At 46.8% G+C, this 16,093-nt stretch overlaps 1 protein-coding gene across 6 annotated transcripts in view; it reads left to right on the top strand.

Annotated features, from left to right (window-relative positions):
• CFAP74 (cilia and flagella associated protein 74) overlaps nucleotides 1-16,093 on the top strand; it is a 39,368-nt gene that overhangs the window by 3,973 nt on the left and 19,302 nt on the right. For 5 of the 6 annotated variants that reach the window (XM_076072964.1, XM_076072965.1, XM_032968164.2 and 2 more), the window contains exons 6-23: nucleotides 280-384; nucleotides 1,326-1,499; nucleotides 1,941-2,051; nucleotides 2,567-2,669; nucleotides 3,119-3,276; nucleotides 3,638-3,866; nucleotides 4,427-4,618; nucleotides 4,939-5,094; nucleotides 5,971-6,089; nucleotides 6,698-6,764; nucleotides 7,535-7,624; nucleotides 7,777-7,935; nucleotides 9,169-9,283; nucleotides 9,822-9,928; nucleotides 10,142-10,264; nucleotides 10,965-11,086; nucleotides 11,409-11,537; nucleotides 13,835-13,922. In XM_076072964.1, coding sequence (XP_075929079.1) covers nucleotides 280-384; nucleotides 1,326-1,499; nucleotides 1,941-2,051; nucleotides 2,567-2,669; nucleotides 3,119-3,276; nucleotides 3,638-3,866; nucleotides 4,427-4,618; nucleotides 4,939-5,094; nucleotides 5,971-6,089; nucleotides 6,698-6,764; nucleotides 7,535-7,624; nucleotides 7,777-7,935; nucleotides 9,169-9,283; nucleotides 9,822-9,928; nucleotides 10,142-10,264; nucleotides 10,965-11,086; nucleotides 11,409-11,537; nucleotides 13,835-13,922 — 2,347 coding nt within the window. The remainder of the gene's footprint in view (nucleotides 1-279; nucleotides 385-1,325; nucleotides 1,500-1,940; nucleotides 2,052-2,566; nucleotides 2,670-3,118; nucleotides 3,277-3,637; nucleotides 3,867-4,426; nucleotides 4,619-4,938; nucleotides 5,095-5,970; nucleotides 6,090-6,697; nucleotides 6,765-7,534; nucleotides 7,625-7,776; nucleotides 7,936-9,168; nucleotides 9,284-9,821; nucleotides 9,929-10,141; nucleotides 10,265-10,964; nucleotides 11,087-11,408; nucleotides 11,538-13,834; nucleotides 13,923-16,093) is intronic. The other variant, XM_076072966.1, reaches the window with a different exon arrangement.

The raw sequence follows: 16,093 nt of genomic DNA, 5'->3' as shown, positions 1-16,093 counted from the left end.
TTATAATTGAACTTTTCATTCACTTGGCGTTTGTGCATTTAAGTGAGAGTATAAATCTGAGCGATTTACTAACAGATGCCATTTAAGGAATGGCATGTGTTCAAGTTTAAACACAATCAACTTGACCTAACACATTTATTTGACACCCTGAGCTCTGCAAGAAAGGACAGGGAATGTAGTCTTGATGCTATTGAACTAAAACAGAACTGTCTACGATAGTTGTGATGTACAATGACCTCCTTACACGTTCACCGACATGAGCGATGCTTGTTTTTTCAGTGTCGCTATGACCCTCTTACAAAGACAAGAAACACGAACGAAGGAGGAGGTGGATACAGAGCAGGCACTACAGGACACCCTCAGCCAGACTATCTCCCAGCACCAGTACGTTCTGCACAATTCACCACTGCTCAGTCATACTCAGTGGCCATTAACACAGTCACTTGCCCTTTACTGGATAGCTATGTGCAGCTGCTAAGCTGCCTATTATAGCAAACACAAGGTACGTTTCCCGCTTTTGTTTCAGGTTAGTAACACTACCTGGCGACTTGCTGGCGAATGGACAGGTTGCCTTTGCAATTGTATCAGTATGCTAACAATTTGGCGGAATAACATTTTTTCTATTTTAACACAAAGCCGGAGGAAATGTAATAACTTAATTGTTTGCCAAGAACATGATACTGAGCGAGTGTCGCACTACCGCGATCGTCATCACTGGCTCCTCTCTCTCCTTTGTGAGTGGGAATTGTCGGAGCATGAGGTATAATGAAAATGTAATGTATAGACATTAAAACCAGGACTTCTGATCTCAGCAAGTTCTTGTCTGCTAACAAAAGTCTTAATTTATTAGCCTATATGAACATTCTTTCACAAAGAGGAGGGAAAAAAGTGTTGCCACCTTAGATGGCACTAACAAATGCAATAACATTTAGATGTACAGTATGTACTGTCTAATTGCAACTACATCCCAAGATGCTGTACAGAAACAGTGGGCATATATTGATTTTACGGAGAGAGCCAGTCGGTCTTAGGCAGATTAAACACGGTCTTGAGCCTTGAATTGACAGGGTCAAGGAGTGGACATGACAGATAGCTGGGGGAATGGAACGGCAGAATATTGGGGCAGCGTGGACTAAGCTTGTGGTGCGTGTGACGTACCCCCATGGTCTAAGTTTGCGGTGTGTGTTTGACCTGCCCCCATGGACTAAGGTTGCGGTGCATGTGACGTGCCCCCGTGGACTAAGGTGGCGGTGCACGTGACGTGCCCCCATGGACTAAGGTTGCGGTGCATGTGACGTCCCCCCGCCTGCCCACGTGCGCTCCAGGCTCGCACTGTGCGCCCTGGACGTGGAGCTCGGGCGCTTTAGCCAGGTGCAGCAACACGTACAGGAGGCGGAGCGCGCCATCGCCACCCAGCAGCATGAGCGGGCGGAGGGGCGCATCGCGCTGGAGATGGCCAAGGCCACCTCGGCACAACGGAGCGTGGAGGCGTGGGAGCGGTAAGAAAGAGCGGCGTGGTGGAGCATGGTCAGATAGCCCCCATGAGCCGCACGGAAAGGGAGGGCCCTCATCCAGAAGTGGGTTGACAATGCTGTGCATGTACACGTTTAAATAATTTTCTGCTCAACTGGCTATGTACGGTGCGAAAGAAGTTCAAGTTCAACTGAGCAATGAGGTGGTGCTCATCTCCTGTTTACAGCCTAAGCCAGTGGTGGAAATTCCATATTGTTATGGAAGGGGTGTGTCTACCAATAGGAAAACCACTGTTGACTTCCCTCTAAAGTGGTGCTCATTTTATTGACCCAGGAGGGATGATGGGCTGATGCATGTACAATAATAAGCTAGCAAAGCACCGAGAAACACTTTGGAAATGTGTGTGCATGTCGTGCTGCTGCTCCTGGGCATATCGTGCGATGCGCAAGTCGTGGGTTTATTCACAGGCAGCGCTCGCAGGAAATGATGGCGCTGGATGAGAGGCGGCGGCAGGCGGCGGAGGAGATCGCTCGCAACCAGCAGCGCGCCAGGCACTTCCTCAGGGACACCATGGCCAAGTGAGGGCTCTCACCGCCAACAGGGCATGTACCAAACCTCGGGTCAACTACTCTTGTGTCTTTTTAGTAATGACTTGCAATCACAATGTGATTGAAGTTGAAATTTCACCCAAGAGCGTTGCTGTAATTGTAATTATAATGGACGTGGTCACCTAGATTAATTCTTGAAAATTAGACGATGTTTGTCTCTAGAATTCTCACCTCGTAAAAATTTGTAAAAAATGTTTTACTTGCTCACAGGTCTGGTCTGAAATAGCTGGGTATTATTAAAGGTGAGGGCTCTAAGCCCAGATTTTGTAGCCAAGACATGTAGGAAACTGATGAATTGTAACAAACTTCAGCAAATGTGTTTTTGCTAAAAAATTAATAGACTAATAATTATTAAACAAATGTGATTTTTTTTTTTAAGTTGCAATGTGTGATGAAATATGGCATTGTTAACAAATACACATTTAGGCTTTAAAGTCGCAGGCATTAAGTGTAGTTGAGGTGGTGGCACTGTGTGCCTCCTACAGGGTTCGCCAGAGGGAGGCTGAGGAGGAGGAGAAGGTTCGGCAGGACAATGACCGCAGGTTGAAGTCCATCATGACTCTGAAGCAGAGCATCGCAAACAACAAGGTCTCTGCACGACACTGACAGTCCACACGAGTCACGGTGCAAATCCACTGTCTTGACTTAGATCTATGCCTTATACCGTTTAAAAATCCACACCTAGACACTTGCGAAGGTCCACTGTAGCCAAGCACAATGTGTGAAACGACTGTCTGCTGGTAAAAAATTATAAAAACTTACCCCATATATATTTATCCTTTGGTGGGAGATTCTCTTCTGAACACACTGTACAGTGCAAAAACTTCAAATCCACAACTCAAGGGTACGAGCTACGTTGAGAAAACATTTGTGCAATGGCATTACCCTCGCATGCTGATTGCAGAGAGACACTGTAGGACTTGAAGAATCCGAAATAAATTGTCGCGTGGTCCCGAGTGTTGACGGCGAGAGTGCCCGCTGACAATTCTACCGCTGGCGCTGCCTACGCGGTGCTGCTGCTGCTGTTGCGGCTCCAGGAGAATCTGCGGGCGCTGAGAGCACGGCAGGTGGCGGAGCAAGCGGCTCGGATGCAGGAGGAGGAGCGGGAGAGGGCCGCCATCCTTGCCAGCGGAGGAAACCCGACTGAAGTCCTTCTCAAAAGGAAGCGCTTGGAAGAGTTTGAACGGACAAAACGGTACGGGCTGTTGTGAATGTATTTGCCTATGACCAGGCAGCCGTGTGGCCAATGTGTTGTGTAATAAATACTTTTATTCTGTATGTGGAGAGATGAATTTTTGAAGGAAACATATTGTCTGCTTATTTATTTTTTCATGAGACCTTGGAAGCAAGGCAGGGTTGAGCCTGCATAGTTATTGCATGAATTACCGCAGCAGGTTGTTATAGGGTATGGGGCTTTATGGTGTTTAGCAGAGGGTAATACAGCAAGCCAAGGGCATCAAAAGTCACCAAGACTTTACGGTTTGCCAAATATTCACAGCCGTGGTGTCCCATTAAAACCCGTGCCTAAATCTGGCCCTGCATGGTTTATTATTCAGGGAGTTTGAGGAGCAGGTCAAGGCACGTCAAGTGGACATCATTGAACACATCTTGAAAGAGGAGGCAGAAATGAAGCGGAGAAGCAAGCAGCAGCAGCGGCGGCAGCACCCTGCGGCCGCCACAGCATCCCGAGACGCAGAGGGAGCAGTGGGGACGCGGCTCGCCGACCCCAGGGTCATTCGGCTGCTTGAGGAGGCCCTGGGGGAAACCGGGAACAGCCAAGCGCCGGTCTGTGTGCCCACGACACACAGTGGACATTCACCTGGCAATGCACAGCGTATTTTAAGTATAAAAGTTCAAACCATCTGCATGCTAGAGTCAAGTCTTAGTGCTCGTCATTTCTTTAAGTGGCTCTGGGCCAGTGGCGAGCACCAGTCTCTGCATAGGACAACCACTGTTAACTTCCTACCAAGTGATGATCGCCAGCCGGTGTTTACTTCACCAATGCAGGAGGGCCGATGAACCAGATTAACACTGTGTCTTGTGAGCTTGCTCTACGGGGGTCTAAAGTCTGGGCTGTCTGTAAATAAATCCAATGCTTTGTGGCATCTGCGTTTAGGCAAGACTGTTCGAATTGAAATCAATTTCCTTTTTTAATTGCTTTAGATTTGTCAGCAAGGCAGCAAAATCCATGTTGTACTTTACTATGCTTCATCTATGGTCCCTGCACAAACCAGTGTGGCGAAGTATGGTCAAACTACCCCCACGGACCACTTGTATTTCATCAGAGGATTGACAACAGAGCTGTGTATGTTAGACAACGAAACCTGTACTCTGTGACGTCCCAGCCACTCAGGTGTCGCTCTCCCTCCCCGGACTCGGACGGAGATGGGGAGCATGCGGGGCTGAGTGGACTTGGGGAGACAGTGGCCATGGCCACTCGGAGCCCGGGGTACGAGGAGGAGGAAGATGATCTGATTCAGTCCGAGTACCCGGGGCTCTGGGAGCCGGAAGACGAGCAGAAAACAAAGCGGGATTCCGTGAGTCTCACTGGTGGCGAACAGACGCGTGAGTAACAGTCGGCTATGGCATCCTGAAGTACCACAGTGAGACAGACCATTACAGGTTGGAAAAAGACTAACAGAGCATGCACCATCGGTCAACCTTCATTTCTATCATTTTGAGCATATAAATATTTCAAATGTGGAAATTAAATGATATAGCAGCATGATGTCATAGGATTTTTCTTTTCGTGCAGAACTTTCAAAAGCTCGTGTAATTTCGACCTTTTATTGTAATGTTAATTTATTTAGCACACTTTTAATAATTTATTGCAACATTTACTCTCGCTTGTGAGCAGGCCACTGGTCAGGAGGTGAAAACCCATCCGTTTGGACCCAGTGAAGCAGAGGGAGGAGGCCCCGTGCTGGAGGAAAAGCCAAAGGGCCAACGCAGACTGGGGCTGACGGTTCAGGGCCGCTGCTTTTCCAGCAAGCCCAACGTCATAGCCTTCAAGGTGGGCATCCCAGTGATACTGTGCAGGCCACCTGTTGGCCTTGCCACACACAGCATTTGGCAGGTCCTAATCAAGCCACAAAGGATGGCTCGACTCTGCTGTTGGCACTCGCGGTGCGCAGTGAAGGGTGATTGATGCTTGCTTACCCGGCTCGTGATACGCGTTTTATTTTCCACACACGTTTACATGAGTGCTTTAAACTATACATATCATGGCCTGTTTGTAGCCTTGTTTGCCTGTTTTGAAACTGTGCAATGCCTTGTTTCTTAAACATAAGCCACAGTTATTTGCATTGTCACTTATTTTTGTTTTGAAATGTGATTGCTCAAATGTTGGCTCATCGTTTATCTGCAAATGCAGTATTTATTATTAATGATGGCAGCAGTATTTTTCTAGCATGTTGTTCCTTCGGTAAATCCGATGTACTAATTTACTACAGAAGTACATAAACCTAGGTTACGTGTGCTTTTGAGCAGCAGGGTGGTGCAGTGGTAATACTTGTGCCTCACAGCAAGGAGGTCCTGGGTTCGATTTCCGACTTGGGCACCTTTCTGTGTGGAGTATGTTCTCACCCTGTTCTGTTTTCTCTGGGTTTTCTGGCTCCCTTCCAAAGCTTAAAAAGGCCAAACAACCCGATGCTAAGACATTACCTGCAAATTACTCAATTTGGATTACACGAAGCAGCATTGCCCCCTCCTGCGATAACTTAGCAGGACCCTCCTGAAAAAGAGTCTTGGGACTCGGTTAAGCTTTTCTGGGTAAACAAGCGATATAATAATTTAGAGGTATGACTCTGGTCACGCATATCAAATAGATACAATTACCACGTGACTGTTTTCTGTATTAAACACTATTCTTATGTTGCTGTCTTCCCAGAACTTTGATGTTGGGAAAATATACAAGTTGAAAGTGGTTCTTACGAACGTGTCCTACACCAGCAACTTCTGCCGCTACAAGGGCATGAGCGAACATCTGGAGGACTCCGTCAGTGTGCGGTTCGTAAAGCCAGAGGCACCTTACCGTGCGGAGGTCAAGAGAGCACTGTGCCTGTGTTCACGCTCTCAGTGTGAATGCAGCAGTCACAGCCTGATCATCTTCTCCATTCCTGGCAGTTACTTTTAATTACAACCAGGTGGGAGCTCATCAGTGTTTAATCATTGCTGGGAATTATGATGAGAAGATGTTGGAGGGAGATGTGACCAAGATGATTCTACAAAGGAAAATTAAAGGGGAAAAAAGAGGGAAGAGGAAGGGAAGAGTCGGTGGGAGAATGTGACCAATTGGATGGAACTATCCGCGAGAGACGGTGAAGACGTAACACGTGGAGAGCAGCTGCCTTGGGCATCGACCCTCCATTATGAGGACACGAGATAGGTCGCTCATAGAGACTGCACGTTTACTGTGCAAGGAAAACATGGGTGCAAATATAATTGCCGTTTAAGTCTAAATTGCAAATCCGAAGCTAGCAGGCAGTGTTATGTAAGTAAAGCTTATCAAGCAAGCAAAACAATGAGATGCTAATTTCAAGAATAATACACAACCCTGCTGAATATTTAAAACCGGACTGAATGCCGTGCAATACATGTAACGTGTGCCCCACCAGGTTCAAGCCTCCGGGACAGATGTCTGCAGGAATGTCCTTTGAGCTGATGGTTACTTTCGAGGCGACAGTGAGTGCCAGCAGCCACACAGGGAGGGGTTCTGACGGAGCGCAGGAGTAGTCGGCTCTCGGCGTGTCCATCACTCCGCGAGTCATCCTCGCTCTCACAGGGTGTTGGTGGAGCGTTCCTTCACCTGGGGAGAACGACTCCGACCACAGGGACCAGGCTCCAAGGGGGCTTTGTTTCACATGCTCATTCAGCTGGCAGAACAAGACCATATTTACCGTTCGCTGGGAGGACAAATAGATGTTTTGGCCAATTAGCATTCTTGCAAAAACAAGACAAGTCCGTTGAAAGTTCTTCGGTAAAGGAAGTCAGCTGGCTGAAATGTTTAGACTTTTAATTATTGTTAGTGATGGCCAAGACCCTGCTGTTATTTTCAGTGAGTCATGTTACTCTATTCAGATTTCACACATTTATTATTTATAATAAGAATCACGGTGAATCCTATGCAGTGCGTTCATTACTTGTCACTGATTAAAATATTGCATGAACCAATGCACTTATTCCATAATTAGTGCTGTTTTTCAACAAAGACATCAGTTGGGTTGTTGTTTTCATAATATAAATGTTTGATGCATTTATATTGGACCATTATAAAGTCACAAATGATTGAGCACAAATTTAAATACTTCACCACCATGGTCATTAACAAACACTGCCTGACTTTATTTTCGATCTATGAGGCAGTGTTTGTTAATGACGATGGTGGGCAAGTATTTTCAGCCTATGCCAAACTGGTCCATGAAATGTTACAAATGATTGCCTCTCTTGAACAGAAAAACGAGGACCTGAATGGAGAGCTGCAGTTTGCAGCTCAGAGCGGACCCTTCACAGTGCCAGTGCAGTGCACAACTAAGAAATGTGACGTGAGTACAGCGCAAGGCTCTGCTAAGGGAAGACCATGGCTGATGGGGATCTGTGAGCCAGTGCGGGCTGAAGGAATGATGATGATAGACGTGGTGTCTGCTTCCAGCAGGCACTGATACCGGCGATGGCACTGTGTGCGTGTATTGTGCAGGTGACGGTGGACAGGTCCAAGATTGACTTTGGCACCCACGTGGTCGGAGAGACCATAAGGAGGACCTTCACGTTGGTGAACCGGGGCGCTCTCGGGACCAGGTTCCGTTTCGTAAAGGCAGACTATGAAGAGGCACAAGAGGTCCGGGCAACACCACGTGTGCGTTTGGCAGTGCCAGCTCACAGCAAGGCCCTGCAAGCACACGCATTCCCTTAGGGCTGTTGTCTACATCAGTCGCCTCTGCTCGCAGGCTAGCCACAGATACCTGTGGTTGTGATCAATGTTGCCATATGTACACAGGAGTGGTTGGCATGACAGCTGCTGTAATGTCTGTGAAGGTCAGATGTGACCACTCCTGAACAAAATACAGACTGAATGGGAATTGTTTCGACGGGGAATCATGCAAGAACTCCAAAGCCAATTTATTTTCCCCCAACTTGCTGTGCTGAGTGGACTGTACTCTTGCTGATCCGTTGGTGGAGAGCGACCCAAACCATTTGTGAGCATTTCTATTGCTTGCACAGAGGCCCCGCATACAGCTGTTGCACGTCTAAAATCAAGAGATGAGGGGCTGCAGATCGATGGCAACACATTTATTTGGAATATTCGTAAAAATGCAACGTTTATATCACTCAGCAGTTCTGCATCAGACCTCCCATTCATTGTCTATGTGGCTGGTGTGTACAAGGCTTCTACTCAAGAGCCCTGCCAGCCGGGGTTAATATTGATGACCGTGTACATGTATTGTCAAAGCCTACAGCAAATAGGGATGTTAAAAACAAACCCGATTTACAGTATTGCTACGAAAATAAGTAATTGTGGGGTGGCCATATCTATTTCAGTGCAAATGCACTGTAGTGTCAGTTCACAGGATATGTTTACTTCCTGTGCTTAGTTCTACAATCTGACTAAATCGTGACAAAACATCTCTTTACATCTGAATGTTTTGCAAACGAGTATGAATTCCGGCCACAGATAGCATTACTGGCAAGTGGTATCAGAACTTGTCCTGGGTGCAGTATGTGAACATCAGAACTGAGGAAACAACGTTGGCTGGGTGTGATGTTGGCCACACAATCCCCCATCCGCCATGTAGGCCTTGATAGGTGCTTGCTAAAAGCACTCAACCTAAGTCTGTATGACTGTAGAGGACTTGTCTCGGTGTGTATACATGTACATCCACTTTTGTCAATCCACTGCTGGGTAAGGGCCTCCCCATGTTGGTGAAGGCAGGATGCATAGATGTGAGAGCATAGAAGTATAGTACAACAATCTATTTTGCCACACTTCCCACTGGTGCCCACCAATTCCGCGTTGGGAATTGTGCGCGTGCGCTTCGGTAGATATGGCACACGTTTGTTCACGTAACCAAGTTGCTGTTGTGTGGTACAGGTAGCGCAAGGTGGAGGGGGAGAGGATGCCTCCTCTGTGAGTTCCCAGCGCGGGGTTGAGGCCACGGAGGCTGCTGCTGCTGCAGAGGCTGAAGGGGAGCCAGGGGACAGCCCAGGTGCGGTGCACTGAAACATCCCCACCCCCCCGTAGCAGCGCTCTCTGGGTATGATCTTGTATATGGACAGTCGTCCTGAAACTGAATGCAATTGAAGTTTTCAAACGGATAAATACAATGTGGGTGTATTTGTTTTAGTAGAAAGAGTACAACAAACTGTAGTTTACTAAATTCTTTGGTATGTTTTATGATAGACCGATAGCTGACTTTGAGGACTTTGCATCACACATAGCTCGCTCATTTATGGTCACCGGCGGTGGTGCACAGGTTAACACGCTGCACTGGGGACCCGGTAGTCAGTCTGATTCCCAGCCACGGCTAACATCAGTTGCAAGTGATACCGAAACTGGTCCTTTGGATCCCCTAGCACCTTTTTTATCAATCTGCAGTGACTGGCGTGGTGAAGCATGGTTAAACCCCCATAATTGACATGGCATGGGGAAGACGTACCGCAGGAGATTGACAAAGTACTGTAAATGTGCGTGCATTAAATGTCTCTCGTAACGAATGGATGTTGAGTTTTGCGCACATTTTACAGAAATGGTTGAGAGCGATTGCAGTAGAAATAGCCCAGAGAAGGCCGACGTGGAGAGAGCGACGCAGACACCAGACCCGGCTCTCCCCGAGGAGCTGCGTACAGGGGAGGTGAGCGCTGCTGGTTTGGCTGGGTTCAACACAGGGGAGGAGACTACGGGCCACAGGTCACACGCCAATAAGCTCCCTGATTCGTAGGGGAGGAGATATAGCAGCAACCAGTGCAGGCAAGTGCATCTGCACCGGGGCCCTGAGGACAGAGGAGCCCATAGGTTGAAGGGGCTCAAGTGCCAGGCTGTGAAGCTGCCGAATGTGCGTCTGTAGGTGGTGGAGGGCGAGCTTCCAGGACTGGGCTACGTGAAGCTGGAGGTGGTGTTCACCCCGACAGTTCCTGGGGACACCCGCGCTACCTTCCACGTCCACTTCACCGACCCTGGCTCCCCACGCGTGAGAGCCTCTCTCAAGGGGGTGGCGGCTGCTTACCTCCTCACTTGGCGACAATGACAACAGACTGAGAACTCGACGTGACAAGATGTTGAATACCTCCTGGTGTATTGTAGTGTAAATGAAAAAGCCCTGGATAAATATATTTTATATAATGGTGATAATGGCCTGTATCTAGTTTGGAAAGCCTGAGTGTCAAGACTTTTTTTCAGAAGGGCTTGCTATTGGAATGTTTGGTCAGCACAGGGTATTTGGCACACACCCATGCGTTTGTGCAGATAACACTTCAAGGTCCGCACAGATGAGCATATCAATCTATTTGATGTCCTTCCATCTCCTGGCCACTTCACAGCCCAGTTTCACACGTGTGTGTGATGCTGATGCTGCCAGCCCTTGACTCCAAAGCATTTGATATTAGGCGTGTGCCCCCGTACCCAGCAGTTGCGTAGCGATGTGCAGGTGGTGCAACTGCACCGGTGCCAATTGTGAAGGAGGGGGGGACGGAGAAGCGGGGCACTAGATTGAGGGACTCATTTAATTCCGTGCCCCAGGGCCAATGCTCACCAAGCGATGCCACTGGTGCCCAGCTGCACGAGTGTACTTGACAACTGTTGCAGAACAAAACTGATACGTGCACACCTCGCTACCCACACCCTTACACCAAGCGACTCTGTGCCGACGGTGTCCGTGGCCACTGTGTCAGTTGGAGGTGCGGGCAAGCGCGCTGGCGGTGGACGTTCCCGTGTGGGTCCAGCGGCCAAACGTGGACCTCAAGATTTGCACGTTTGACCGCCTCTACCAGGACTCCGTGCTGGTCCATAACCGGTGTGTCCACCAGCTGCAATGCACACTCACAGACCATGCTGAATGGTTGATTTATGTTTAATTAAATGCAACTGAGAGCCTGTTGGTAGAGAATGTATCCTTATGGAGGAACCCTGTGAAATATCACTGCAGAATCATCATCTACATTCATCATACAGCACATGAAGGTGGGGTGTTGCATGAAGCATTTGTGCAATAATGAGCCTGTTCTGTCATCGCACTGCAATGTTTGTCTTGTCTCACACCATCTATCCACCTCTTGGTTGGCTGACCTGTGATTAAAAAAAATATTTACCTGTGATCCATTGATGTGCTTTGCCAGAGCAACGACTGCACTTCGCCTGAAGTTTGAAGTGTGCAGGCAGCTGCAGAATTACCTGGAGGTTTTGCCCAAGAACGGCTACATCCAAGCACAGTCCACGTTCTCAGCTCAGCTCAAATTCCTCCCCAGGTAATGGTGCTCCCGAACACGAGATCAGAACATACGTAGTACCTGAGTGTCGACTCATTGAAGCACAGCAAGGACAGGGCTTTTGACTGGTTATTTGTGTTGTGTAGTTGATGATGTCATGTCATCCTGGGGTGTAGACTGGATGACGGTTTGTCACCCGGGGATATATAAGCTGAGACGGGTGACGTGAACGGGGTTGTCGTGAGGAGCCGGGAACAGAGAGGTTAGACGTGGGGACCCAGGGTAGAGGGAAATTAGCACCGGGCTAGGGGGGCTACGTCACCCGGCCGACCGAGTTGGCTGATCCCTCGGTCGGTGCTGAGGGAAGAGCCTGAATAGCCTGGGTGGGTGCTAGGGACCTCCCAGTACCCTTTCCCTGGGGAGTTATACGGTAGCATGTAATAACTGTTAGGCGTAAGCCCCTACTTAGTTCCTAGGCGTAAGCCCCTAAATAAACCTGGCGTGAGCCCTTACCAGAAGAGACGTCTCCGTGTCGATTCTTCCACTCAATATTTGTAAACAGAAACATGAGCAGTGCAAGCAAGGCTGGATTAACCCATGAAACTAGAGTTTATTTAGAATGTGTACTTATACCTGTACATGTATACAGTGAGGGAAAAAAGTATTTGATCCCCTGCTGATTTTGTACGTTTGCCCACTGACAAAGAAATGATCAGTCTATAATTTTAATGGTAGGTTTATTTGAACAGTGAGAGACAGAATAACAACAAAAAAATCCAGAAAAACGCATGTCAAAAATATTATAAATTGATTTGCATTTTAACGAGGGAAATAAGTATTTGACCCCCTCTCAATCAGAAAGATTTCTGGCTCCAGGTGTCTTTTATACAGGTAACGAGCTGAGATTAGCACACTCTTAAAGCGAGTGCTCCTAATCTCAGCTTGTTACCTGTATAAAAGACACCTGTCCACAGAAGCAATCAATCAATAAGATTCCAAACTCTCCACCATGGCCAAGACCAAAGAGCTCTCCAAGGATGCCAGGGACACGATTGTAGACCTACACAAGGCTGAAATGGGCTACAAGACCATTACCAAGCAGCTTGGTGAGAAGGTGACAACAGTTGGTACGATTATTCGCAAATGGAAGATACACAAAACAACTGTCAATCTCCCTCGGCCTGGGGCTCCATGCAAGATCTCACCTCGTGAAGTTGCAATGATCTTGAGAACGGTGAGGAATCAGCCCAGAACTACACGGGAGGATCTTGTCAATGATCTCAAGGCAGCTGGGACCCATAGTCACCAAGAAAACAATTGGTAACACACTACGCCGTGAAGGACTGAAATCCTGCAGCGCCCGCAAGGTCCCCCTGCTCAAGAAAGCACATATACATCCCCGTCTGAAGTTTGCCAATGAACATCTGAATGATTCAGAGGACAACTGGGTGAAAGTGTTGTGGTCAGATGAGACCAAAATGGAGCTCTTTGGCATCAACTCAACTCGCCGTGTTTGCAGGAGGAGGAATGCTGCCTATGACCCCAAGAAACACCATCCCCACCGTCAAACATGGAGGCGGAAGCATTATGCTTTGGGGGTGTTTTTCTGTTAAGGGGACAGGACAACTTCACCGCATCAAAGGGACGATGGACGGGGCCATGTACCGTCAAATCTTGGGTGAGAACCTCCTTCCCTCAGCCAGGGCATTGAAAATGGGTCGTGGATGGGTATTCCAGCATGACAATGACCCAAAACACACGGCCAAGGCAACAAAGGAGTGGCTCAAGAAGAAGCACATTAAGGTCCTTATGTGGCCTAGCCAGTCTCTAGACCTTAATCCCATAGAAAATCTGTGGAGAGAGCTGAAGGTTCGAGTTGCCAAACGTCAGCCTAGAAACCTTAATGACTTGGAGAAGATCTGCAAAGAGGAGTGGGACAAAATCCCTCCTGAGATGTGTGCAAACCTGGTGGCCAACTACAAGAAACGTCTGACCTCTGTGATTGCCAACAAGGGTTTTGCCACCAAGTACTAAATCATGTTTTGCAGAGGGGTCAAATACTTATTTCCCTCATTAAAATGCAAATCAATTTATAACATTTTTGACATGCGTTTTTCTGGATTTTGTTGTTGTTATTCTGTCTCTCACTGTTCAAATAAACCTACCATTAAAATTATAGACTGATCATTGCTTTGTCAGTGGGCAAACGTACAAAATCAGCAGGGGATCAAATACTTTTTTCCCTCACTGTATATGGCCTTGAATATTCGCAAAGTGTTTGAAATTTGCTTGTCCTTACATGCGCTCATATTTTTTGCGTGCGTGTACATTTTCAGACAGAGCATGGCCGTGGATGCACCTGGATATTTTGATAAAGACACGCGTGTGCTAGAAGCACCTGTACTCATTCGAGTTGGAGATCAGGTGAGGATTTTGGCTGTTTTTGCAGTCCCTTGTTCAGTCAGCCCTCCACACTGTAACATTAAACGTCTTATTCTTAGTTTTTTCGGTAAAGTCACGTTGAAGAGAAACAACAAAATAACAAAATATATATAAAACAATAAAAAATTCTCACGACGTTTCGACCATAACTCAAACGGTCATCATCAGGTGTGTCGGTTTGCATAAATTTATTTTGAAAACGGCATATTTATTTATTTATATAAAAATAACGTTTGCGTCACGCGCAACGATTGGCTGTTTGCCAGGACTAGTCCATCTATTTTTTGAAAAGAGGAGGGGGGAGACGAAATTTGTTTTTTTTATGTATGCTGTCTGAAAGCCACTGTAAGCGTGAACAATCAATCAAGAACTGAAATGATTTATCAAATCTTTCCAATGATTGCTAAGATAGAATCCATCTTCTCGGTTGAAATTGTCTCTGTGTTTGTATATGTGGATAGCCTCATGAACGAATCTCTCATGGAAGCCAGATGGCTTACAAAGAACCTCCGTCTTGGAAAAGTCAATGGCATGTGAGCCTACTGAATTAGAACAATGATCTGCTACGGCCGAGGTGTTGGTCCTACCGTGTTTAAGGTCTGCTTTATGTTCACGAATGCGGTCCGAGATATGGCGTTTGGTTTCTCCAATGTAACTACTACCACAGAGGCAACTTAGTTTGTAGACACCAGGGTATTGTATGTCCGGAATCACATCTTTTACAGACGGAACCAGATCACGGATTTTATGTAATGTGTTGAAACGGACCTGGATCTTGTGTTTATTCAAGATTTTGGAGATCTTTTTTGTGATCCCAGCAATGTAGGGTAAAGTGATGGTTTTGAAAGGCTCCTCAAGAGGGTTCTTCTTCATGGTTTGAGTGATAGCTTTGCGGATTGTATAGTCGGAGTAACCATTAGCCCTAAGAGCTTGGTGTACGTGCTTGAGTTCACTGCTTATGTGTTCCTGGTCGGATATGCATTGGGCTCTATGATACAGAGTCTTGATGAGAGAATTCTTCTGTGATGGATGGTGGTGGGAATCCGGTTTCAGATAAGCATCCGTATGGGTAGCTTTCCTGTAGACAGAGTGGCTCATTGAACCATCAGGTCTCTTTTTAATTAGGACATCCAAAAAAGGTATCTTGCCATCTATTTCGACTTCCATGGTAAATCTGATGGCTGGGTGTATGGAATTGATGTGGTCGAAGAATTGGTCTAGAGCAGGCCGGCCATGTGGCCAGATGACAAAAGTGTCATCCACATACCTCTTCCATAAGGTTGGGCGCAGAGTGGCAGTCTGGATGGCGTCAGTCTCAAATTTCTCCATGAAAATGTTAGCTATAACTGGAGAAAGGGGGGAGCCCATTGGGGTGCCCTCAGTTTGTTTGTAGAAAGTTCCATTCCAAGTGAAGTATGTATTGGTTAAACAGTATCTCACCAGGGGGGGTACCTCAGTGTTTAGTCCTTGATGAACCAAGTCTTCAATGATTGCAATGGTGTCAGGTACAGGAACCTTGGTGAATAAGGAAACTACATAAAAACTGACAAGCAGGTCGTCTGGGGACAGGGAAATACCCTTGATTGTTGATACCAGGTGAGTAGAATTTTGTACCGCAGAGGTGGTCTTTCCAGTGAAAGGACGCAGGATTTCAGACAAAAAACGAGCTAGTTTGTAGGTGGGGGAGCTGATAGTAGAGACTATGGGACGAAGAGGTGTATCAACTTTATGTATTTTTGGTAAGCCGTATAATCTTGGTGGCCTGGCAGCAGAAGGTTTCAACGAAAACTGTTTAGATTGATCAATTAATGCGGTTGAATCAGAAATTATTTTGTTGGTTTGTGTGACGAGGCTGTTGGTGGGATCTCTTTTTATTTTTGTATAACTACCATCGTCGAGTAATTCTTTAATTTTCTGGATTCTATCTTAGCAATCATTGGAAAGATTTGATAAATCATTTCAGTTCTTGATTGATTGTTCACGCTTACAGTGGCTTTCAGACAGCATACATAAAAACAAATTTCGTCTCCCCCCTCCTCTTTTCAAAAAATAGATGGACTAGTCCTGGCAAACAGCCAATCGTTGCGCGTGACGCAAACGTTATTTTTATATAAATAAATAAATATGCCGTTTTCAAAATAAATTTATGCAAA

This window comes from Petromyzon marinus, chromosome 39, assembly GCF_048934315.1.
Source record: "Petromyzon marinus isolate PM22_M1 ecotype Great Lakes invasive population chromosome 39, UKy_Petmar_22M1.pri1.0, whole genome shotgun sequence".
NCBI classification, from domain to species: Eukaryota; Metazoa; Chordata; class Hyperoartia; order Petromyzontiformes; family Petromyzontidae; genus Petromyzon; species Petromyzon marinus.
This window is presented reverse-complemented; position numbering and strand designations above follow the sequence as displayed.